General features: G+C 45.3%; 1 protein-coding gene and 1 long non-coding RNA gene across 2 annotated transcripts; one reads left to right on the top strand and one right to left on the bottom strand.

Moving 5' to 3' along the window:
• Positions 1–3,582: 3,582 nt before the first annotated feature.
• Positions 3,583–16,142, bottom strand: tbx21 (T-box transcription factor 21). The gene is made up of 6 exons (XM_020110114.2): positions 15,288–16,142; positions 7,816–7,970; positions 6,523–6,644; positions 6,085–6,243; positions 5,474–5,535; positions 3,583–5,193 (listed from the first exon to the last, which is right to left on the bottom strand). Exons 1-6 carry the CDS (start codon positions 15,833–15,835, stop codon positions 4,380–4,382), a joined length of 1,860 nt encoding a protein of 619 aa, XP_019965673.1. The 5' UTR covers positions 15,836–16,142; the 3' UTR covers positions 3,583–4,379.
• On the top strand, positions 7,995–26,627 carry LOC138406018 (uncharacterized). The gene is made up of 2 exons (XR_011239682.1): positions 7,995–11,156; positions 24,934–26,627. It is a non-coding gene; the product is annotated as an uncharacterized lncRNA (long non-coding RNA).

A 26,627-nucleotide genomic window follows, 5' to 3' on the forward strand; every position in this document is an offset into this window, starting at 1 on the left:
TTAAGCAGCAAAGAAAACAACAATAACCTCGACGTGGCTGAAATGAGACGCAGGGTAAGTAACCAAATTAAAACGGGAGGTTTGTAAAAGAACAGGAAAACGTAATTTAACTCAGGAAAACATTTTAAAGGTCCTGTGTCTTTCATCAGGATCAGATTATATATTTCATATTTGTCTTTTTATTAGTGTGTAATCTAATAATCTGAAACTAAGAGTTTTCGTGAGTAAGCTCTTTAAATCTAATGGCAAAGAATGACCTTGAGTCATAATGAGTCACTGGCTAACGGAGTGTTTATGGAAGTCATGGCGGAGACGTACAAACTCACGGGGAAAGAGGAAATGACGGAAATAAAAAAAAAATGACCAAAAAATGAAACTGTGGACTTAATAAAATTGTGGATTTCTCGAACATTGAGGAAACATTTGGGATAATTTACAATTCAAGGAAATATCTAACGTAGGTCCAGTTGTTTATCGACATTTGAATGAAGACTCAGACTCCCGGTCTGTAGTCGTAGCACAATGAGAAGAAGAAGGGATCAGCCGAGCTCCGTCATGTGTTAGCTTTAATTTCATGAGTAAAAAAACAACAGTACATTTCACAATGAAGCCACCTTTAATAAATTAACAGCCCCCCCCCCCCCCCCACAAGAAATCTTCACTTCATATTCTGCGATTTGAAATCTCTCATTGAAAAGTCGAAGGAGGATTATCTCTCCCTCGATATGAACAGTGCACATGGATCACACACAAAAATAACATGCTTGTTGTCTGACCCCCCTCCCCCCCTCTCATCCTCCTCCCTCCTTTATTTCTATATTATACAGCAAAATCTCTGGAAACACACACACACACACTCACACACAGTCTCCGCCTCTTATCAGTGGAAAAGTGTTTCGGGTGGAAACTCGGACGTTTCGAGGGAAATGGAGATAAAACATGAAACATCAGAGATTTGTAGTTCATTGGCTGAAAGTGGTTGCAGTGGCTGAATTGTACCCAGCAGGGGGCGTCCCTGAGACACGTTGCTGTTTGGGTTTGTGCTCGTGTGTGTGCAGCGTCACAGAGAAAAGTACACAACAAACCACAGCACAGAATAAATAACAGAAATCCTCCACACACCAGGGATCGTTGTCTTTTAAATCATATCTCCAAACTAATCGTCTCTCTGTTAATTGCACTTGAAAGAAGAATTACAGCTTCATGAAGCCGCAGTGGGAGGAGTCGTCTCCTTCTGTGGCTTCAACATTTCAATATTCAATAGAGCGAGTTTTCAGCCTGACCATTAATTTTATTCACCATTTAAATGTTCGCTGTTTAAGATTTAGGTGAAATTGAACATAAAATAATCCTTCGCTAGTTTGTTTCATCTAAATTGTACAAATTGTTGGTTTTAAATAATTTATATTTAAATACTTTATATTTAAATACTTTATATTAACAACAGGAGCGGGTCCTCTCTACGGAGGCCGCCATGTTTTCTACAGTAGCCCAGACTGGACAAACTAAACTCCTTCCTCCACAGGTTCTCCCTCATGTTTGGAAGTGGAGGGTGAGGTGAGGGGCATTCAGCTGCAACATGACACTCCACCACTAGATGTCACTAAATTCTACACACTGAACCTTTAACTTTTTTATCTGAACGCTCAGTTAAAGGTCTGAACTGTCACAGTTTACACCTGAATGCACCACGTTCTTGGATTTAAGGGGACCTTGGCGGAGCTTTGCGTTCTCTAGTGTCATTCTACTCTTGTGTGTGGTTTTTCTTCTACCTTGTTAAAATACGACCACTGTTGCCATTTTCATCGGCCCATTAAAAAAAAAAATAGCCAAAAGTAATTGAATGTGTCTCTGCGATAAAAACTTGAGCGACCCTGCTGTTTCCTCTGCGAGTGTCTGTCGCCCCCAGTGTTGTCCGAGGCCATTAGCACCCGTAGTGAGGAATGAGGAGCAGATCTCTGATCAGCGCCGACTGAAGCCTCACTCTCCATTTCTGTCACGAGGCCCCGAGCCGAGCCTCACGTCAGCCGGTGTCACCGCATGATGGGCCGGTGGACTGCAGGGGGAAATTCAGAGTGTCTGTCTGGTCACTCTGGGCTTCCTGCTCGTGGGGGTGTGACGGTGACAGGGCCTTGTCTGTTTACCTGCAGGTTCACGTGGCTGCCGTGAATGACCCACTTTTCAGACGTCGGCAGCACCGGTGCTCCGCTGCCAGTGTTCGCTCACAGAGAAAAACATGCAGCATTTGTTCATCTCACTGGTTCAACATTCTTCTATGAGCCTAAAGCTGCAGCTCCGCCAAGGAGGTCAAGTTTTTAATCAGGAAGTAATTCACACCTTCATTTTTTTAAATCACTTGTTTTAACATTGGGACGATGGGTTTTTTTTCACCGGTTTTCCAGGAAATCATTTCTGGATCTTCATGAATCAGATCAGACGTTTGGAGGACTGTTATTTATCCGATATAGCAAACTTGTTCAGGCCCACATCTGGCCCACATACTGCATGGAGTGGTGGCACTTCTGTTGGTTAAATCTGGGCCACGGCCACAGCAGTACCACATTTCAACCACAAGGTCAACGACCAGAAGTGCTGCAGAACTTCCTGAAGTGGCCCACATCTGCAGGCTGTCTGGGTGAGTGTGTGCACTTCGGTGCAGCTTGGTTCAGGTGGTGGTTTTATGTTTAAAGCTGTGATTCTATCGATGCTCTTATTGATCCCGAGCTTTATCTGTGTGGTGACAGGAGCGTTTTCACATCGACCGACGGCAGCGCAGGGCTGCGGCTCTGCCATGACGATCTCGTGGTGTGTGGCTGAATGTAGGTGAGAAAGTAAACTGGGTTTGAACTCTCTCTCCTTTTTCATACGTTTTGTTCGATTCGTTGTAAATTTGTAAGCGTCCTGTCGAGTTTTCATATAAACAAACAAAAATTAAATGTTTCTGTGTCACTAATTAAAACTCACGTTCATGTGTTTATCGTTTCACAAAGGTCAGTTTACAGATAATAACTTAATAATCTCCATGACAACGAGGCAACTCCAGCCAGAGATGAGCATCGAGAGAAACTTTGGAAACACCTAAGTTGGATGTTGTTGGTGGTTGATAACAATTAATCTTCTATTTTATTGCTCAACTGATCATTTTGTTTATGAAACGTCAGAAAGTGATTATATTATAATCCTTGTTTCTTCCCATGGCCCAACGTCAAAAGAGTCGTTTTGTGCGAAGAACCTTCCAGAAGAGAATCACGTTACTGACATGTCAGATCTGAGGCGTTTTCAAAATGACTGAGACCGTCATTCGATATTTGCAGACCTTTTTTTTGTCAATCGTCAAATGAATGTACCGATGAGTCACTGAGCCTCCGATCAAGTAAAGTTAAGACAAACTCTGTGAACATCTGATATTGAGGTTCAGCTCAGTCATGAATGAGTAAAGATCATCAGCGATCAAAAATATTCTCAACCTCCGTGAACCGGACATGGATTTGATGATTTCTGTCTTTTCCCTGCAGGTTCCTCGATGAGCAGCTTGTTGCTGTAAATGTAAACTATCATCTCAGATCAGTAACTCAGAGAAACTTTGAATATACAAACTCTTGCATGTGTTTATTTTCATAAGTAGGAAGCTCGAGTCGTTTCCATGTGAACGTGTGAGACATGTTGAACTGTACCTAACACACAAGCAACAGATTGTCCTCGCAGGGTTGAGACAGATTAGCGTCCTCACTTCCGAGCGAGCGTTTTCTAAACTCTCTACCCCGCCCCCGCCCCCACATTAGACAATCTGCATCGTCAGCCTGCGACGCCCCCCTCTCGCCACTAGTGGGCGCTGCAGCGAACGAGAGAAGACTTGAACGTGTGGGTTAAAGGTGATTTCTGCTCTCAGTGATCATCGGGGGGGGGGGGGGGGGGGGGGGAAATGAACGTGAGCGAGTTCAGAGTATGTGTGAATGGTTGAGGTGAGAAGAACGAGACGAGACAGAGGAAAAGAGACGGAGAGAGTGTTTGACGCAGAAAGAACAGACAGTCCCTGCAGGCGTCTGTCAGCAAGTAGATATGCAGATCTTTTTTTTTTTTTTTCTTTCTTAAATCTCCAGATGTTTCAAAGGCTCAAGTCAAAGGTCTGCACTGAACGTCTGTGGGGTCTTTATGTGACTCTAGGGCAGCGTCCCAGTCACATCCGCTCCTGATCAACGCCGAGTTTGACGGCAACCTTGAAAGTTGCTCCTGTGATCGTCTGACACTTTGAGAGGGAACTTCACAGAGAGGCTGTCCACACTCTGCTGATGTGACATGTGGATGTTCTGTTGTGTGGTTCTGGTATCTGTCTGCACCACAGTGTGGGAGGACGCTGACAGAGACGGCGTGCGAGGCCTTCAGTGGGCGTAATAGCCATAGTAGTCTGCATTGCTGTTGCTGTCCTTCTCGCCGACGTCCCCGCTGCGCGGAGGTGGGGAGTTTTCAGTGCTGGATGTGTAGGGCGACACCCGCCTCTTCTTGTTGTCCCCCGCGCCGCCCTCGAAGAGGCCCGAGTCTGCAGAGTCTGCTGATTTCACAGAGGGAGCGTCGAGCCACGTCTCCTCACCCACCACTCCCACACTGTCTTTGGGCTTGTCCTGCAGCAGGGGCGGCTGCAGGGGCTCGAGGAGCGAGGGAGGGTGCAGCCTGGGGTTGCCGGGCGACATGGAGGATGATGAGGACGAGGAGGAAGATGACACGGGTCTAAACCAGCCCAGACCATGTTTGCTGGGGTGACTGAGGTACTGAGGGGTGGGCCGGCTGGTGCTCCAACCCGCCGAGGTGGCTCCTGATACGGAAACGCTGGTGGACGCAAAAGGGTGTTCTGGGTAGTAGCTTAGGGCGTGGTGAGCCGAGGCCTGCAAGGGGAAGGGCTTGTAGAAACTGTTTCCGGAAAAGTCCCCTTCGTAGGAGGAAGTGAAGTCGAGCCGGTTGGGCGCCACACCCTGCTGAGGCGGCAGGTACCAGCAGCTGTGAGGCCCGGGGCTGGAGGACGGGTCCTTGTGCTGCTGGCCCATGCTGATGGACTCGCGGCTGAAGAAGCGGCTCTGCGGCAGGGGGCTCATGTACTGCTCAGAGAGGTAGCCCTGGGGGTAGCAGCTCCCTGGCAGCAGATGCTGGCTCTCTGTGGGGGAGGGGGTGAGCCGGTCAGGGTCTGGAGGAGCGTACAGCCTATAGGTGGGGGGGAGAAAAGCATGTGAGAAGAGGAGGAAAAGAAGAAGTTGTTATTTCCTGTCCAAACCTCAAACTATCTCTCAAACATCCCACGGCCCCTCACACCCTCTCTCTCACTGCAGCATCTTCAGCTCAGCAGACGTTTCATCTCCAGTACTGATGAGCAGATGTCCAGCGTCACACATTCTCACTATTCATGGAAAACTAAGTATTACATTCACAGTTGTTTCCCCTTTTACAGAAGCTGTGTCCTCTTTATTTTTAAAATATTACTTACGTGTCATAATTGTCGCGGAAACCTTTAGCGAAGGGGTTGTGGTCTATTTTCAGCTGAGTGATCTGTGCGGGGAACAGGGAAGAAGCAGTGAGCGATGATACGAGAAACAAGAGCGGCAAGAGAGGAGGTCAGTGACTAATAATTAATAGAGATAACGTGAGGTTTCTTCTGCTGTTGATGGAGCAGAGAGTGGGCACACACACATACACACACACACACACACACTACATGAACAGACAGAATAAACACAAAACGGTGTGCGTGTGTGTTTCCTTGGCGCACACCGACTCTTGCTCAGTGTATTTGAGCAGCTGTTGAGGATATACATGAGGCTGGCAGCGGAGCCACAGTCCCCAGGTCAGCTGGGGAGAGGTGACTCTCAGTTAAACCCGGCCTCGCTATAGTAACGCAGGCGGACACTTACAGTAGGAATGTAAATGAGCATGTATGCATTTTTCATACACGCATGCATAAACCACAGCTTCCATCTGAAACACGGCTCCGGCATTAATCATTGAGCTCTAGAGCTGATTGAGAGGATTTTATAGACGCTGTCGTTAAGACCGGGCTGAGGTTGAAGTTCTTTCTTCTCGGTTCTCGAGGCGACTTACGTCTGCGTTCTGATAGGCAGTGACAGCGATGAACTGGGTCTCCGGGAAGACGAAGGTCTGAGCTTTGGCCGAGAGGAAGGGTTCCTCCGAGCCGTCCTCCTTCACCTCCACGATGTGAAGACGAGGCTGGTACTTGTGGAGCGACTGGAGCACAATCATCTGGAGAGGAGAGGAGGGATCGGGGAGAATTGGAGGTTATGGCTCTGTTTGTTTTGTCTGTATGTGATCATGAAAACGCAAAAGTTACAGAACGGATTTACACGAATCTTCGTGGACGGATGCTACATCGAGCTCATACCTCCACCAAGGCCCAACAGTTGAAACCACGTTTAAATTCACTAAATCCAGATTTTTATTTATTTTATTTACTTTCACACGCTCATAAATATCAGTCCACAAAACACACGTGATGTTTTCTCGTGAAATGGAGGACGGTACCTGAGCCACATTGTTGGTGCTGCCCTTGTTGTTGGTGAGCTTCAGTTTGCTGAACGACACCTCTTGTCTCATCCAGTGGGCTCCGGTGTTGGGAGAGTCCGGGTGCATGTACATCCTGTTTCCTGCAGTTGCACAAACGCATCATGAGCCACACACACACACGACCGAGAATCCTCCAGCTCGTGACTGATATTCAGAAAATTCAAATAATCCCTGTCACATTATTTTCACTTTCAAGGGTTGTAAGCGATGATTCAAACAACCAGGAAACCCCCAAACCAAACTCTTTCCCGAGAGGACGAGCAGCGTCTTCCATCCTCTGTTCAGCCAGTTTGAGCTTTTGAGCTCCGAGAGGCGCAACAGAGTCATTCTGGTCCAATTTTCCATGAAACGTCTATTCTATTCTAGTGTTTCTGTCATAAACACGCAGAAATACATCATCGGCTGTGTACGGCTTGTACTCAGAAATGAAACCCCCAAAATAAATCAAGAATAAATATTAAATAGCAATAAATCCCCTTGTTAAGGAACAATACCAGTAACTTCAACTCCTCATGGTGCAACACTGCTGCTAATATATTCATTTCAGAAAATTCTACGTCCCTAATGAGCGGAGGACGTGTGTTTGCACGTGTGAAAACAGCCCGAGCCCCATTTACATAATATAATATTTATTTATTTATATAGTATCATCAGTCACTCACAAAATGGTGACTTGAAAAATAAAAATGAAATTATCCGAAGTTATATAATTTGTATAAAAATTAGTTTTTGCCCTAAAAGAGGTTTTTCCTCTCGATAATCCCATAAATGCTAATGTTAGTTTCAAATAGAGAAAAAAATCTGTTTTTCAATGTCTTAAAAAAACAATTAATACTGTTTATGTGCTGACAGGAAGAAAACCCAAGATGTTCTTATATCTATTTCCCCTTTACTGATATCTAATGTACTGGGTTTGATAAATTAATGCTTTGAAAATATGAAGGAGGCAGGAAACAACATCAAAAGAGTTTTAAATGGTTCAGATCCGTATTTCCAACAGTTTTCATTTGTAAAACAAAATAGGAAAATTCCAAATACATGATTTTCTTTGGACGTTGAATCTAAGGTAATTTAATCTTGAAAGAAAAACATAAAAACATATATAATTAAAGAAACATGAGGATTTGATTTACGACCAAAATTATATTGGTGAAATAATAAATATCAGCAGAAACAGATGACCTCTTCAAAAAGTCCAACATATTCATTATGTTCCAATATTATATAATATTATTAATGAGTAAACTGTACCTGGCATGTTGCCCTCTGCTTTCCCACACTGGACCCACTTGCCGCCCTGGTACCTCCAGTGGTGCTGATCTGCCAGAACCACGTCCACGTAGACGTTGTAGTGGGCCGACGACTCCAGAGCTCTGATGTTGAAGCTCAGGAAGGGAAACATCCTCCTGACGACACACACGAAGAGAAACACGTTTTTTTTGGGATATTTAATTATTTTTGGAAAATACAGATGATGTGAGAAGCTTACAGACATTTTTACTTCATTTGAAGTCAAACAGTCAAAATGTATTTAAAAGCACAAATATTAATAATAATTATAAATATAAATATTTGAGCCAAGTATTTTATGATATGAAATCTTGATGGCCTGTTCTCGGCCTCTGTTCTGCCTTGAGACAGTTGAAGTGATGAAAGAAATCCACTCTCATATTCCGTCAGTCACGACGCTCTCCTTTAAATCATTTAACTCCTTTGTCCTCGTTTGTACTCGTAATGGTTCAGCTGGGAGTGAGGACGTGATGGGGGACATTTAAAGATGCGTGTTGTTGAGAGACGGGGAGGTGCTTCCTGTTTGGACCTCATTAAGACTATGGAGTGATGCATCAGGGACGGAGGGGACGACTGGAACAGGGGGAGAGTGTGGTTGAATATTTGATGCTGCTCTTAATAAAAGATGCTCCCAGGAGCTGCCCCTGATTGCGGGAGCGTCAAATGATCACAGGGGGCCTCAGTTAGTCGGGGTAACCAGGAGGTCAGGACCCAGTGAACGCCACGACCCAGGGAGGCAGGGGGACGCACACGTGTAAGACATGGACACTGAACACACTGGGACAGACGGCGTAGAGAGAAGAATTATTGTTTTATTATATTATTATCATTCTTAAATCGGTCTTTTCATTTTCAAGCACATGACAAAACAATCTCGCTCCTGATTGGCTGAGAGCGTTTATTTGTTTTCGTTTTTTTTTGCGTCTGTTTGAAATGTTGGTGGATGGTGCGGAGTCTCCTCAGAAGGTCCAGAGACAAAAATGTCCAGAGATTCTCCGGAGTTTGGTGAACTGTCGGAAAAGCAGCTTAAGCTTGTTTCTCTGCACTGCATTGTGGGTCTGTGTGAGGTCACTGGAGTGTAGTCGGTGTCTACGAATCAGGGCGACATGTTTGACGCTGGACAACAGCACATGCACGAGCAAACACACCCTGCACCCCCACGCTGGTTCGATGTGAAAGCTGAGTTTATAACACACATCCTGTCTGCAGCAGCTCTGCAGCTCGAGTGTTTTCACGTCGAATGTTTTGTTTCAATGCAAACGAACCAAAGCTGATTTCGAAGTAAAGAAAAAAAAAACATCAGTGTGGAATAACAGAGTGTTTTAAAATGAGGAAAACAATACTCGTTTTATTTTTCTCAGAAACGCCCTCTTCTTTCTTTTCTGAAACGTTGTGTTGTGGGTGGAGGAGAGAGATCAGATCTGGTGTGACCACAGCTGTAAATACTCTAATGCACGGTTCCCTTTGCCAAAAACAACCTTTACTCATAAAGAGATTCTTTGGGGTGATAAAGCCTTTTCAGATAAAAGACGCTTGTGTGTGTGTGTGTGTGTGTGTGTGTGTGTGTGTGTGTGTGTGTGTTTGTGCATTGGAAGTGCGATGTTTAGGTAAACTGCAGTAACCTATCCCCTCGTCTGGATGTGAACTCATCTCATTTTAAATTCAGCGTTTCCCCCCCTCGAGCAGTTTGGTCACGTAGTGGTGTAAAAACGTGCGAAAGCAAAGTGAGACAATTCGTGTGAGGCCTCTGCTGAGGGAACCTGCAGGGCCCGACCTCACTGAAGAGGGACGATCTCTGCACATGCATGTGTCAATGCAGCGTAATCATATCTTATAATCTTCATATTTTTTTTGCATGTAAAGTTTTTACACTGCAGCTTTTGCTTTGACACCGATTTAAAGATTAAATCAATTTCTACATATCTCTCATTACGAGCCCCAGAGCTCTGCTGTTGTCCACAATCTATTAGAACATGACGACGACGAGCCTCACTGCTGCAGGCATCCTGCTGCAACTAATGTGAATTAAACCGCAGCTGAAAATAGTCTAGAGTGCATCATTTCCTTCTGTTTGAGCGGCAGGTAGAAGCTCAAGTGCCCAGAGTTTTATAACCTCTGTTAGTCTGTCTGTTAGTCTGTCTGTTAGTCTGTCTGTTAGTCTGTCTGTTAGTCTGTTAGTCCAGTGACCTATCCAGGTTTTTCCCCGTCTCTTGCCCAGTGTGAGCTTGGATTGGCTCCAGTCCCCCCCTGAGATATTAACACTCCATAAAAATGTCCAAGATATTTTGCAGGGTTCCTGCATTCAGGACATTTTGAGTGCAGGGACGGACTCTGTGATGTTTTCTACTGCGACCTCCGCCGAGGCCCCACCCACCGTCCCTCAGATTCAATCAGGCTGCAACGACCGTCAGGCCTCAAAACGTTCGTTCATCAAGATCGTGTTTTGCAAAAAGCTTCAAAAAAAGTCCGACCCTCTGCGATTCTGTGCGAAGAGGAAGAATCCACTTTCACAAATACTGAACATTCTGCTTTGTGACTTTGAATGATGGCTCTTAATGCTTGTGGACTGAGAACACACACACACACACACACACACACACACACACACACACACACACACACACACACACACACACACACACACACAGTGGTAAGATTAAACCCCTCCAGTGAGCGGTCCCAGTTGGGTCTTTCTGGCTACATGGCGAGTCCGGTTTAACAATCAATCATAATTCTCCGTGAAACACAATCGCTGCAGCAGCTCTTTAGTGGCTCTCACAGAACAGGTGACGGGGCTCTTCTTCCACTGCACCGTTTTAATACAAGTGAAAACAGAAACTCGGCTGTTCAGCGGTGGATTAAACCACCGACGCTGTGGGAGAGAGAGTAGATGAGGAGTTCTTGTGTTTTTGCTTCACTGATATTGTCGATTCACTCACACTGGAGCTCTTTATAGGAAATCATTACTCGCTGACAGAGGGGAAACCATAGAAAACACAACAGAGGAGTATTTGCATGTGGGGGTGTTTGGGCTTCATGTACAGAGTTCACAGAAACAACACCTGCAGGTAGTGGTGGTGGTACAGTAGCTTTGCTGCTCTCTGCCACTCTTTATTTCCGACAGCTCTGCTCTGCTCCTCTTACAGCAGGCCAACACATTCATGGACTTCTAGAGGGAATCAAACCGGCAGCTCTGCAGCCCACCAGACACGCTCCCTGACCAACCTGCCACCGTGCTCCTCTGATTCAACTGAAACCTGACAGTCATGACGAGCGGCCTGTGCCCCCTCAGCCTGATCCAGGTGTGTACGCACACAAACACTCATAACTGAAGACTCTCCACTGACAAACAGGCGAGTGTGGTGAACCGACCAGTAATACAGAGACTCAACCGGTGGTGGTGACATTTAGAAGAAAAGAAAAAAATCCTAATAAAATGAGTGCATGTTGGGGAGGTGGAGAAGGAAAGAGCAGAAGGTGGAGTGACGGAGAGGAAGAGGAGGAGTGGGGGGGGGGGGGGGGTTTGTCCTGGGGATGGGAGGCAGAGGCTGGAGAGGAGCTGGATATTCACCAGGGAGAGGACTTTTCCGCATGAGTGCACCGGCTGATTCATCCGGACAGGAGCTCAGGTCCAGTTTTTGTCACCGTGTGTACGCTTGATCATCTATGACGAAAACATGCCAGTCTACAGCTGCTGCCGGACACGGACATTCCTTAACACGCAGCCGCTGAGGCTTCTGGGTTGACGTGTTTCAGAGAAATTCAGCCACTGGAGATGTTGAGATTTCAATTGTGCAGCAGAGTCGCATCATCTGATGCCGATTCATTCATCTTTATCATCATCGAACCTTATTAAGAAACCAAAACCAAGATTTAATTCACGTCCCTGTTGTTTATGACCCCTCGAGGCCATTTCTTCCTATAGTGACGACATAAATATTTAAAACTGGTCTCAAATATGTTGATTAATAAATTAAAAGAGGCTCCAACAGGTCGGCACTTCAGTTTCTACCAAACATTTCTCAAACTGGAGTCGATGGTGCAGTAAGGATCATTTCCAGCTGCACATTTGATTGTTTGTTTGTGGGATGGAGTGAAATGAATCCACAGTGTGTGGTTATCATGATGAAGGAACGTGTCCCCCACCGCAGCACTGGTGTGTTTTTAACAGACTTTCCACAACGATGGAGCTCTGTGGCTCCGAGGAATGAGATATCAGACACACAACTTTGTTAAAGTTGTCGTATTTGTTGTCGGTAAACAAAAATACAGTGATTCGATTAGCGGCGTGTTTTTCTAATCCTGTCAACCTTTTGAAAAAAAAAAAACCAATGTGGAGAGAAACCAGTGAAATATTACCTGTGGCTGAAAAAGCGACCAACTTTGCCACTCACTTATTATAAGAGGAAGCACTGGTGTAGCCATCAGAGAATATTGGCACTCGATGTTTCTGTGAAAAGCTGCATAGGCAGCTGAACAGGAAGTGACAGGTCATACTGTCAAAACCTTGAAATAATCCCACTTCTGCTTTCAGACACAGAGTGAGAGTTAATGCTCAAAACGTCCAAACATCCCTGAAGGCAGCGTCTTCAACTAAAGTCATGAAAAAGTTCTCTGACACGTTTGGTGAGACGTCTGCAGACACACCCACTCTAATTTCCTCGATGATGTGATATTTTCCAGAATGTGGTGCAGGCCTTCCTACTTTGGCAAGAAATGAGTTTATGATTAGAATAAAATTATTTAGATTTCATTTGATGCACTAATAAACATTTTATAAGAGGAAGAAGCAGGAACACTCCTCGGTCAGAAGCCCGTGACTTGTTTTTTTGGGGGTAACTCGACTCTTATTCCAATCAGGAAACTTGGATTAAAAGATCAGACTGATGGAAGATAGTGTTTGGACTCATGATGCATGATTCCTCTGACGTTCAGCTCGGCTCAGTCACTCCTATCTCCTTCCTAAAACACAAATCCTCTACGGTCAACCTGAACTTCACCAGCAACATCTCAGTATCGTGCAGATGTAAACCTCGGTGTGTGTTTTTTTTAATTTAACGTTAATTCACTCGACATCTCAGGTCGACGTCAGCCGTGCGGCCTCCGTGACCTCTGAGTCTCAGGGCCTCGAGTGGCATCAGCCGGTGTGATGATCTGAATTTAGCTCATGAGAGGTGCAGATGAATTTGCCCCCTGCTTCCTTTGCTGCAGACTGTGAAAACGTCTGCAGATTTCAAAGCCCAGGTGTGGTACGAGAGCAGAGCTTCTGAGAGATCTGTCGGGCTGGTGCAGGCTGAAGAGAGCAGCAGAAAAAAGGAGAATCTAGTCTCTTCCTTCCTGAACTTCAAAGATGCCTCAGCCTCTCAGCGTGGCCATCTAAAGGCTCCGCGGTGTTTGACCCTTCTCTGCTTTACTCCGCGCTTTCTTTCACCGCACAGAAACCAGGGTTTTGATGAACATTGCACAGCCTCACACGTCTCTCCAAAAAACACTGTAAAATTACTGCAGGAGTTCTGAAACCGAGATGAAAATTTAAGAAGGGTTCGGCCTCTGATATTGAAAATCCATCTCCCTCTGAACTCCCCCAGAAATCTTTGCAGGAGTTTTTGTTGCACTGCAGAAAGTCTGTTATTTGGCTCCTTCGTCACTTATTGTGCTGGTTCTGCACGTCGCTTAGGGACCGAACGTTTTCATCGGGACGATTTGAAGATTGTGTAATATGAGGTTTGTGGTTTTTGTGCAACATGAGAATGAGCTTTTTCTTACATGTGGAAGGATGACACCTCCATCCCCATTGCACTGATGCTGTTATTATTGTGGGTTTAGTATTTACTGGTGTCGGCAGAACATGTCTAGCAAGTGTGTGTTTAAGTGTCACCTCCTCTTTGCTTTGAAGGCAGATGGAAAAAATTGGTTTTAAAAAAAAAACAAATTAGCACTTGACTCAGTTAAAAGACGGGAACGCCTTTCCATCTCAAATAAATTAACCTAATGGAGAATAATTTCTGAATTTAAATAAAATAATAAAGGGAATTGACTGAACTCAAAATGACTGTGACAACAGTTGTAGCTACAGTCATCCAGAAAGAAAAGATTCAGGTCAAGGGGGGGGGGGGGGGATATTTCTTATGACTTGAAATTTAAATTCTCGTTTTAAATCTGATCATCCACCAGTTTTTAAAAAAAAATAATCTAAAAAATCAGTTTAAAAGACAGGATGTGGAATCATGAGATTAATTCTAATTCTCAGTTAATTAATAAATGGCGTGTCCCGACAGCCTGACGTTAAAATGAATATCAGTGCGTTATTATGTGAGATCCGCGTCATGAGAAACTCGAGGCCTGGAACCTTCTGTCGAACACAAGTGTCGCGTTTTGGAGAATTAATCCTCATGGACGTGATGGCTGCGTCTCAATGCTCGGTGACCCGTGCGTCCCCCCCTCCTCTCGCACACTGCCGGGTGAGGGGCTCCCCTTCTGTGACCTCATACATCATATCATTATTATTATTATCAATTTTTTAAATATTTCAGTTTCGCTATTATTGTTGATTTCACACGTTTAATCACAAAGAAATGTTGGTTTCAGACTTTTAACGCCTCGTTTAAAAAAATCGCTTCTTGTTTTCTCGCGGGTTAGAATTTTTATTAGAATTTTAAAAATGCGTAAAAGTGTCATTCGAACCTGGAATTCATTTCCACCGTTTCCACCGTTTCACGCGCGCTGTGTTAACCCGAGGACAGCCCGGGGATCGCAGGGGTCAAGCCTGAGGTGTCAACATGTTTTACAGCAGCTCGACCTGCAGATCATTTTTACTCCTCTTCATCATTTCCCTCTGCGACTTTTGACAAAAGCAAAAATTTAGATTCAGTTTTAATTCTAGAAGAAAATTAATGGAGAGTTTAAAAAAAAAAAAAAAAAAATCAAGAACACAAAAAGGCCTGTTTCTGATTTTAATGACGTAATTAAATCCCTCTGAACAATTGTGCGTAAAAACCTCCGGATTCGACCTGAACTCGTGAAACGTGTTAGAGTTTAAACGTGAGGTTCATCATCTCAACTTCAATCTCACCCCAAACCTGCCAACACCTCCGTCACCTGACCTGACGTGTGTGTGATGTCTGCGAATATTCACCGTAAACAGGAGCTAAAAGATGAATTAACCCTCTCTCTGTTCATCGCCAGCAGGCAGCAGGACACACGTGTGAAGAGATATTTAATATAACTGTGAGAGGTTATTTTAATGTAGAGGTTCAGATAAAAACAGGTGGCGCGTAAACGGAAAAGTGAGGTGCACCAAAGTTACACTCGTGCGTAATTTGCGTCTTTTCCAAACCGAAATCTGACCATTACAGAGGTCACGACCATAAGAAGCCTAATTTACTGCTGGGAGAAAATAAACGAGATGTTTCGGAGCTGCCTCTCAGACTTACCTCCCCTGTTTGGTGATTATCATCTCGGTTTGGAACTTGTGGAACTTGGCCCAGAGCGGATAGTTATTGAGCAGAGCCTGAGTCTTGCCGCTCACCTGTAGCCCAGGTAAAGGGTAGAGAGGCGGCCGCTGGTAGCCGTGCTGAAAGCCGCCGTGGTAATTCTCCGGAGATGGTGAGAACACGTCTTTACCTCCCGCAGGAAACCCGTCCCCTGCCGCCGGGATGTAACCCTCCCCGGCTCCGCTCCTCGGCGGAGATCGCACGCCGCCGTACGGGCAGCTGCTCAGGGTCTGTGCGTAAAACCTGCCGGGCTGCGCTCCGTACCCTCCCATCGCCTGCTCCGGGTGGTACGGCAGCGCCAGAGCGTCCTGCCCGCTTGGAACCGAGTCCGGGTAGAAAAACCTCGCGTCCTGAATCCCCATCTTTAAGTCGGCTAGATCCTTGCTGCCGCGGTGGAGGTGACTGCTGATGTCGGCGTTCTTTCCGAAAGTTTGCGTTTCAGCCACATTCAACATGCTGAGGTAGAGGTTGCCACCTATGCCGCCCATTTGCAGCTCCGCTCCGGGTCTGTGCGTAAAGTCATAGGTCTCCGCTCCTGCGTCCAGTTAATAAAGATCATGTACAATTAAAAAAAAAACATCAGAGAAGAGCGCAGCCTCACCAAAGACCGGAGCGCGCGCACATGGCACAAACTTTAAAATGTGTTGAGAGGCTGTAAAAACATCTAGACTCTTATTGGCACAAAGAATCGATCCTCAAACGTTTTTATGAGCCGAGCCGGTGACTTGTTCTTTTTGTGACGTGCAGAGTCTCGACAGTGACTCAAACACAGGCTCCGTTTTAACCTGTGATATATACATTTAGTAAGTGCTCATATTATGGAGGAGTGTCTGGTGCAGGGTCGGGACGTGATAGGCTCCAGATATGAAAGAGCCATCCCCTGCATTATCAGAGCAACACAAACCACACTGCGACACAACGACTTCACATTTCACAGATTTCAGGGGGGATGGTTTGAATGGGGATCATTAGAAATAAGCTTGTTTCTTAAAAAATATTAAAACATTAACTGAAAATTAAAAACCACAAAGTTCTCATCCGGAATATTTTGTTCATTTTCGTTATAATCTGTGAATATGAATAATTAATATTGGGATAAATGTGTTTTTTTTAAATTATACTCATAAACTATATTTGATGAAGAGATAGTAATATATCTTATAATACATATAATGTCATATCATATAATAATTTCATAATTTAACTTTAACCAATTATTCACACTTTGTGTGTTTTACACATTAAAGGTTCAGTGTGAAGAATTTAGTGATATCTAATAAACACCCCTCCCCTCACCCTCTCCTTCAAACATGAAGAAGAACCTGTGGTAAACTTTAATTGTCATAAAAAAGGTGTTTAGTTTGTCCAGTCTGGACTAATGTAAAAAAAAAAACATGGCGGCCTCCGTCGAGAGGGTCCCCTCAATGTAACTATAAAGTATTTAAATATAAAGTATTTGAATATAAAGGGTCTTTTCGGGGGTAAAGAAAACTACAATTCAGAGAATTTAGATGAAATGAACTAAAGTGAAAACATCATGAGGATTATTCTACATTAAATTTCCTTTCCACCTAAATCTTACACACTGGACCTTTAAATATTAAATATGTGCCATCAGGGCTCGGGTCATTCTTTTGTTAATTAAATTTTTTTTTTTTTAAAGAAGTGTGATTTGTATTATCAGTCCACTGTTTTTCTTTCAGAGCTTAAAATATCGAATTGCTCCAAACTCATGTCAAACACGTCTATTTTCGCAGTGTGGCCTATTATTACATTTATTTTCATATTTCATTTTCTTTTCTCATTTGAATCATGAAACATCCGAAAAACTACAAAGTTTCACTTTACGTCCAAATATACCCCGAGGACAAAACCTCTGGCTGAGGTCAGGACTGAATGTAGAACGGCTGCAGTTCAGAATAAATGTGTTTTATAAACATGTTTCAGAGAAGAAAACTTAACTTATCTTTCTGTAAATACGTTTTTTAACTGAAACTCAAACAGGTTCAGGAGAGGGTGAGCCCTCATGACGTTCAGATTTATAACTTTTTGATAATATTCATGTTTGTGTTGTCATGTTCGGGTTCAGTGGAGGTGGATTGTTCCTTCATGAGAAGTCACGACCTGTTTCTCATCATAAAACAATCTCTCTCTCTCTGAATGAAGCCGCGGATAATGTTTGACCTTCGTGGAGTTTGCGGCTGAATCACATCGGAGAGCGTCGGGTGAAGTTTCGGCCCGAGTCAAATCATGATGTCACACATCTCGTAACCAATCCCGAGTCGATCGTCTGTTAGCATTAGCATGGCCCGCTCTCTGAGGCCTCTCAGTGGATTGTTGGGATGTCGCTGCTCAGCCCGCGTGGACGGAGGATCTGCTTCACAAACACAGATGAAAGAGATAACCCTGAGGTATTAGCAGCTGCGTGTGTGTGTGTGTGTGAACACGCACATTAATAGACGACCCACCCCCATCACCCCCCAAGTGCAGGTATGACACGGTTCTCCCCCTCGCCACTGTCACCGCTCTAATCCCACTTCCTGTGTCTCTTCTAGCAAGGTGAGCTCACAAGGGCACACGCTGAAGTCATCAGTGTTGACACGGGTGGCGAGAGGGCCACGGTGTGAGCGACACCCGGGCCGCCGTGGTCAGCCAGGCGTGTGTCCACCCCACCAACTTCCCCTCTCAGCCCCCTCTGCCCAACCAGGCCAGAGCCACCGCTTCCTCCGCGCGGCTGTCGCTGCTTCCTGTCGGAGCCTCGGGCCATCACCTTGTGAAGCTCAATCAGCGTTCATGCTCCCCCGGCGGTGTGTTAGCAGCAGGTCAGGTGGCTCCCGTGTGCACAGGCCTGAAGCAGAACTCGCAAAATTTCATCCTCTGATTCCTCAGAAATGAAAACTCTGCAGCCAAACTGTATAATATATGTAAGTCAATCTGAGCGAGCAGGGGATATAAATAGTGAATTATAATATCCCTCGTGTGACGAGTGGAGCCGCTCTGCAACTGGACACGGATGTAAAACCTTGATGGTTGTAAAATAATGTAATAAAAACAAGTGCGGTTGGCTCGAACTCCGCTTCTGTGGCTGACAGATTTAGACGTGAGGGACGGGAACATCAGCCGACGTCTTAACACGTCTTCATTAACAGAACGCTCGCGTGAAAGAGACGAGGTTTTGTGAGAGGGAAGAGGTGGCGGTGATAACTGAGCTCTGAGTCCAGTTTAATTCAGGCTGTAATTAATGACACTTCGGATTCCTGGCCGACAGTGAAGGCCTCAGATGAAGTGTTTGAACTCTGCTCCTGATGTTTGAATCGGGGAAAGTAGTAATGTCCGAATGAAACTCACACGTCCTCCAGGGCTCAACAACCCTACACACGATGGTCTGTAAATATAAAAGAAAAACAGAAGTGGTGTGATAATGCTTAATTTTTTACCCTGAAGGAAAGTGGGTACTAATCTCAATCCAAGATCTAAACCCACATTTAATCCTCACAGGCTCAGATTTAATCTTTCCACCAAGTTTGGTTGAACACCCTTTGGTGTCGGTGGTGATGAACTCGACTTGCAGCTTTGTACGAAGTTTCGGTTCGTTGTGAAGCGAATGCTTTCTGTTTTGTTTCACTCTCCCTGCTCACGTGGCACCAAGCAGCTGTTTTTGGAGGAAACATCCAGCGTACACTTCCTGCTCATCACCAGCAGAGACAGACTCAACTGCAGATCAGCTGGTGAACAGAGAACAAACATCTCATGGACGCATTGGTATTCACGCAGTTTTCCAATCAGGCAGCAGCGTGGCAGCGGTGACGAGTGTAAGCTCCGGCAGATAAAGGTCGGAGGCCTCAGTTAATATTCACATCGCTGGATTGAGAAATGTTCATCGGAGACTTTCCCACAAAACAGTCTGTAGTTTACAAAACTGAAAACAAAGCTGAGATACGATATGATGCGATTAATTAAGACCATATATGATAGTTAAGGGGAACTTCCCCCCAAACCTTAGGAGCCTGTCGAGCAACTCTAAGAACCAGGCGCTAAATAAAGTGCTGGGTAAAAAAGTCCCTGGTCAGGGGGCGGTACTTCGCAGGTGGGTTTTACAGAGCTGAACATCACCATCTTTAAAAAGCTGAAGTGTTGAACCGACAGTTTTGAGTTTCTCTGCTCACACACATCGTTGTTAACATATTCTTTATTTTAAGGCATTTTCTCAAATTCCCCGATTTGTTGCTTTTCTTGGTCCGGTCCTTTAAAGACCTGTTTCCTCTTTGGAGCAGGTATAAAGTTTTCAGGTTGACACCTCTTAGTTTACAACTTGTTCCCGCTGAATCTGCACTGGAAAGACCCACCAACCCCCCACGTGAAACCTGAGCAGGCAACATGTTGCTCTAACTCATGACCACGACGTTCACCACGTTCTCCACGGTCTCCACCTCAGACCCATTCATGCTTGTTAATATCCATGTCATTTAAAATCCATTAGAGCCTCGATTGTCTGAAACCCAAACTTCCTTTTGGCGTCAAAATGATAATTACTGCAGTTCATTTTCTGTTTTCCTTCTCGCACATGTTTTAAGTCAACTGTGCCTTTTGGGTGCGTAACCCCTCGGCCATAAATATCTGCTGTCTTGACATTGCGCCGATGTGGGTGGGCACAGCATGTCTGACAGAGTTCACAAATCAAACCCCAATGTACGGGGTGAGGCGCGGCATTCATTTCACTCCGGCAGCCGCGTGGTGCCCGTAACAAGCCGGCTAATTAAAAAATATGACGTTATCAACACATAGAGACACACAGGAGATTTATCACCTGCGTTCTCAAATAAAGAGGTACAACTTTTATAGAATTCCACAGGAAAATACAAATGTGTCTCGTAATCGGCTCAGGGACGAAACAGTGGGTTGAACATGAGGCCGAATACAATTACACAAAATCAAAGACAGGAGTTTAAAATAACAGATCATCACTGAACAGTGATGGAAAAGAAAAGAATCAAAGAAACATATTTTTTAAATTTTTTTGTTTTTGTATTCTTTTCTGTCTGTGGTAATATTTGTTTTTATATTATTTCTTTATGTATTTTTATTTGTGGGTCTTTTTTCCTGTGATGCAACTTTGTTTTGTGATGTTTTACACAAATACAGATAAAGGGAACCGGTAAGTATTTGCACGACATAATCGTTCAATGAAATGACAAACATACATGTTATACGGCCACATACATGTACGTCTTGTGCTACACAGGCATTGACAACTTTATTCATGTGATGAAGTCTGGGTGTGGGGGGGTGTTGCTGGGAGCAGGTGTTTTGGGTGCGAGGAGTGAGGACGTCTCTCGTAATCACAGTGTAAACGTTTCCCTGCAGCTCAGACTCTCCACCGCGGCTCCTGGAGAACGCCTTCCTGTCTGAGGCGCACCGTGGAACCGGGTCATAATTAACGCAGCATATGTTTATTCAAATCCTCTGCACGGGGTGTGAAACAGGGCACCACCCACAGAGGCTGTGAAAGCAGAGGGTGGTGGAATTAAGTGAGGAAAGAGAGAATGGAGACATCCAGACGGAGCGAGGTAGAGAAGATAACACTTAGTGCTCAGCGGAATTCACGCTCGATGGCTCATGAACTCGTGGTGAAGTGCAAATGTATTCCTCAGCAACCCAGAAACAAACAAGCTACCACTTCCTTCGCCTATAATTAGCTGGTAATCAATGCTGGGTGGGTTTCTGTCCTGTCAGACGTCCCCAGCCATCGTGGGGCAACACTAGACCTGCAGCTGTACCCCCAGCTCTCAGATGACAATCCAACATAAAGGACATTAAGCCGTGTTTTCGGAAAGTGTCCCTCGCTTATCAGGGCGGCCTGAAACAACAAGGTGAGCAAACACAGAGAAAACACGGTTCAAGCGAGGATCTGCAGCTTCGTTTTCCTGCGCGAACCTTTATTTACGTCACAAAAAGCTCCACAGTTCACAGACACAACCCCCCCCCACCCCCCCACCCCCAGACGCCAGCCACTTTCTCCAGGAGCTTGTTTGGAAGGTGGGAGGATGGAGGAGGGGGTGTAGTGGTGGTGGCAGGGTAATGGTGCAGCATGTGCTCTCTGGTTGGCCTGTGAACCCTCGCTGACCCTCGGTTAGCGCAGAGAGGCTACGTGTGAACCTCAGGTCTCGGACGTGACGCTCAACACATACGTGACCTTTCGGCGTGAAAAATATCAAACACCTCAGAATCATGAAGAGCTCGATGCTCCTTCAAGTCGTTCAGTTTCAAGGTCAACGCACCGTCCTCGTCGGGAATCGGGGAAACGATCCCTCGTGACCCTTGAACTTGATCCGACTGTTTATCCAGAGTTTTCACAGATTCAATTATTGTCCCACAAAAACCTTTGAATCAATAAATCCTCAGAGAGGGAACGTCTCACTGTGATTTCAGCTTCTCTTCTCGCTTCGCACATTTTAGAATTGATTATTGACGACGTTTGAGGCTCAGTGTTTCGAAGGTTCCTCAGCGTCATCTTCCTACTTTTATTCATTTATCTATTCACCATCTAGTTCTGATCTTAGCGGCTCTTTTAATCAGTTTATTATGATTCATTGTCTTTTCTCAGTTATCAAATTTTTATTCTTATTTGTTTTTGTAGTTTGTCTTTAATTTTGAACTTGTAAATCACCAACTGTGATTTGAAAGATGCTATATAAATACAATAAATTATTATTATTATTATTAAGTGATACCAACTGTCCCAACATTGCATGAGCTATATTTTCTGACTCCTTATGTGTTTTGTGTTCTATTGTGTGTGTGTGTGTGTGTGTGTGTGTGTGTGTGTGTGCAGGGCATGTTGTATCATTCTTCATTATTAATTTAAAACCAGCTTCTTGTTCAGATCATCTGTTTTCAGTCCGTCAGCTTGATGCAACATGTGTTCAAATAAAACTGTGATTACTTTAACAATTGGAACTCATACTTCCAGTGGAAAGAGGAGCACAGGCCTCGTTTAGTTCCCACTGGTTTGACTTGATAGATTTGACTGATGAGTCAAACTAAAATAAACTGGGATCTGACTGAGCGCTGGCGTTAGCCGTGCTAGCCGGTCGTGCTCATTCATGGGAGGTCCGGCACATGAACACACAACACTGGCAGCTTTATGTTCCTCGGACAGACAGCACAGTGCACTGCCATGACAAAACAGGGCAGCTGTGCACTTCCACGCATTCCTCCGGCCTGCTCCATGAACGCAGACCACCCCCCACCCGCCACACTGACCGCCCCCAAAACATCGCCGGGCTTCGCTTACAAGGCACCACACTTTCCAACACACACACATACACACACCCAGCTCACATGCAGACAGTCTCCGCAGCTCAGCCGCCGTTCCCCTGTCCTGCCCTCTGACTTCATTAAGAAATCTTTGCCCCTGTCAGGTCCGCGCTGACCCCGCTGCACTGTGCCGGGGGTCGGTCGGGCCGGGGGTCAGCTGCACGGCTGGAGCTACTGTGCGGGATTCAATTACACACGAGTGAAAAACTTAAAGCAGGTTGTGTATAAAAAGCAATCGAGGATGACTGTGCAGAGTCACTGACTGTTGAAGGCTTGAGTTTCCTCACACACACATTTTATACGTACGAGTGAAATTGTGAATGAGCGGTTGTGGTCGTGTGGTCGTGTCTCTAATTCGAGTTTATGCACTTTGCATGTTTGCCAAATTTGACTTGTGTGTTTTCGTACGAGTACGAGAGAGAATATGGAAGTGAGAGTGACCTTCTCCAGAACTCAAACCAATTTATGCTAAGCTAACCTTTACTATAACTTCACCTTGTTTTAAGTTTACAGAGAAAATAAAACAAATAAGTGAATAAACGTTGTTAGAAGATTTTGGATAATTTGAAATAATAATAATAATTATTATTAATATAATAATAAACTTATGTTGCACTTTGCAATTAAGTGAATATGAGAATAAAACAATTGAACATGACAACACAATAATAATTAACAGAATTACATGATGAAATAAAAAGGATGAGTCACATTTAAATACTTTCATAAAAAGAAAAGTTTTAGCTTTGAATCAAGCTATAAAACAAAAAGGCAACATTTTGCTTTCCTTTATTTTCAGTTTATTTGTTGATGCTGTGCTGAGCTAATTGAGTTATTTGGGCCATGGAGATTTACAGTACGTTTCTCCTCCAGTGACGAGCTCTGTTGTCTTTGTCGATCCGGAGGCACAGCTGCCGCTCCCCGTACGCTCTCGCTCTAATGCCTAATTATCAGGACACAAATCCTCCTGAACCGTCAGGTACCGTCAACTCAGACAAGGATTTGCATGAGTCTCTGTCACAAATCCAGACAAAAAAGACCAGTCTATGCTTAGCTATCAGTTTATTGGTTAACCCACAGGTTTAAACTTTTTAATCCACAGATTTGATCAACTTTAGAACTTTGCCACTGACCGTCCACTAAAACTTTTGACCCCGTTAGCTCCTGAACTTTGACGAGCAGCAGAAAATTACTTTTGAAGGAAATCTGATCTGAGCGCTGTATTAAAATAATCCTGCCCCCTTTTGCTCCTTAACGTCCTGCAAGCTTGACGCTGGGGGCCTTGATACTACAATCACTGTAATGAAGCCGAGATTGATTGAATGATTGGCAGCTCCAGACATGAGCGACGAATGACCTGAGCCGCGGCTCTAATGCACAAACACGGTGACGGACGCGGTTGTTCTGGGGGACGTGAAGACGTGGAAAGTGCAGCAGGGTCCGGTCGCCCCTGTTTGGTTCTCTCGCTCCTGGGCGAGCGCTGGCATTTGTGGGCAATGTGTGTAACGTGAGTGTGTGTATTTGTGTCTATGGCTTGAGTGGCAGGAGGCAGAGGGGCGCTGCTAGGGGTGGTCAAACACAACAAGTGAAAGGGGGTGAGGGAGCGGGAGAGGGGAGGAGGTCTGCTGGTGCAGAGGTGGTGTCGGCATGTGTGTGTGTGTGTGTGTGTGTGTCGGGGTTCAGACACGTTTAGAAGGACATGGTGGCTTTAAGCTGCGTTCGAGCTGACAACAGCTTGCCAACCAGAGGTCTTGCCCGCCACCGCCACCTAAGCCCCCTGATTCATCCGGCCCTATCAGTCCACTGCTATCTGTATCAATCATTAGAGATCATTTATTTTTAGTGGGATGTGGCCTCTCGCCCTCCTCGCTGCCCTCTTGCCCCCCGCGGGCCCGCTCTGCCCCGCAGCCCCTCACTAATGAGTGTCAATCTGGAAGGCTGTGGCACTTTTACTGCGGACACCTCCCCTGACAAACGCAGGGCTCCAGTCAACATGAATCACACAAATGGACCCGCAGCCAAAGTGACAGGCGAGCCATCCACCGCCGAGCAGCCGCTCCCTCGTTTCCTCCCCAGCCTTCTGAAAGGCTGGGGAGGAAACGAGGCCTGAACATCTTTTCCTTTTTCTTGGATGCATCTGGACGTGAAATTTATGCATCATATTAAGTCCTAAAAGATTCCCACAAAGGGATTTTACAGTAGTGTCGATAACACACAATACACAATTTCCACTTCCTGTTTTATTCCGTAACATTTCCTGTCTTTTCAGTTCCTGGTTCCCATGTAAACTCCCCCTGCACACCTGTTACCTGATGAGTTTCCTGTCCCTGCGTTGGCTGCGTCCCCTCAGAGCCAGTCCAAACACATCATCTGGCCTGGACACAGTTCACTGGGACTCCACCTGCACTCGGTGTCCATCTTGCTCAACTTTCACTTTGTCTTGGGTTGAAGTCGTGGTCTCCGGCTGTGAGATAAACACAGAGCTTCTACATCACCTCCAACCAGCCTGTCGACACTCGGGGGGGTCGGACGACACACCAGTCCAAGGAAAATCTGCATCTACGACCCCTTCACGAGCAACGTCCTCCTACCGCCACAGGCCGCTGAAGGAGGCCGCGCTCTTTGTGATTTTGGATTAATTTTAGTAGCTTGTCTTGGACGGATTTCTCGTGTTCCACCAACACACGTGCACCGTCCTCCTGGAGTTCAGTGCTCGTCCGAAAGCAGTCCGATTAGCAATGCTAATGTCGGCATACTAACTCACAAAGCATGCTGATGTTTACTATGTTCATCATCTTATACAAAGATTTGCTAATTAGCGCCCGAAGGCAAAGAGAAGACCTGAAGACGAAGAGCCTTCAGGCAGAGTTTCCCAGGTATCTGCTCTGCAGCTGAAGGTTTGGACAGGACACACACAGTGGTGTCTTGGTCGGTGGGTTTGTGCGACATCAACCGAACGTCAACACGATGAAATCTGATGCACTGCTGCACCGCCCGGGGGTTTAGAGAACAGTTCAAACCGGCCTCACCTTGACCGACTACCACAGTTAAAGGCTTCCTCCACTCGACTGCATCAGGAGTAATGACCCTGTAGCATAATGAAGTATTTTTACATCGCAGTGTTGAGAAACGTCCTTTTCCAACATCACGTCCACTGCAATGACTTCTTCCTGAAATCCATCTGCCTGCAGCCCCCAGCAGTAATTGTTATAATTGGCAGATTTTCAAAGTGTAAAGTTTGCATTTGTACTTTTCCTTTGTGTTTGAGCCAAAAGGTTTGTTGTAAATCACTAAAACATACAAACTTTTCAAAGTGCAGATTCTTAAAACCTCCTGTTTCTCCTGTATCTGTAAATCTGTGAGATTTCAAGTCTCTGGAATCGTCCCTGTGAAATAGTTTCCTACGAACGGAGAGTGTGTGGTCTGATGTTCTGACCAAAACTTGACCTGCTGATGCCACGAGATGAAAAGTCAGGGGGTCGTCAGTGTCACGAGGAGTCGTCCCCTGTGGGCACTGCGGACGTCTGTGCCAAATTTCATGTCAGTCCATCCAATAGCGGCGGAGATATTTCAGTCCGAAGTGACCGAGTGACCGACATCACCATATCACCGGAGTCACACCAATAACTTGATAACACCAACATAGATTCCTGTGTCCTCCTCGTGGACATTAAAATCATCGATGTATTATCAGCTGTGCGGGACCTCGGCTCCGGTACTTTGACTTCTGTGTCGTTGTTTTTCTATTGATTGTATTGATCAGTTGTGCAATTAGCATACGGGGTCAGAGTCTGGTCACTGTTCGCACCACGGCCTCGTCCCCCTCGTGCACTCCAGCATTTGACGGCCCCCGGTGAACCTGACGTTTTCAAGGTGGTCTGATTCTCGTCATGACAGAAACAAAGTGTCGGCAGCAGCGATGCTTGTTTTTTGTGTGTATCAATAAATGATGTGTTTTAACAG

Source organism: Paralichthys olivaceus, chromosome 21 (genome assembly GCF_024713975.1).
Source record: "Paralichthys olivaceus isolate ysfri-2021 chromosome 21, ASM2471397v2, whole genome shotgun sequence".
Lineage (NCBI taxonomy): Eukaryota > Metazoa > Chordata > Actinopteri > Pleuronectiformes > Paralichthyidae > Paralichthys > Paralichthys olivaceus.

Bases quoted from the DNA above. Each gene is read 5' to 3' on its own strand.
- tbx21 (XM_020110114.2), bottom strand. From the start codon at position 15,835: ATGGGCGGCATAGGTGGCAACCTCTACCTCAGCATGTTGAATGTGGCT. The intron at 7,971-15,287 runs GTAAGTCTGAGA...GTGTGTCGTCAG, and splicing joins ATAATCACCAAACAGGGGAG to GAGGATGTTTCCCTTCCTGA. The intron at 5,536-6,084 runs GTAAGTCGCCTC...TTCCCCGCACAG, and splicing joins CTGCCTATCAGAACGCAGAC to ATCACTCAGCTGAAAATAGA.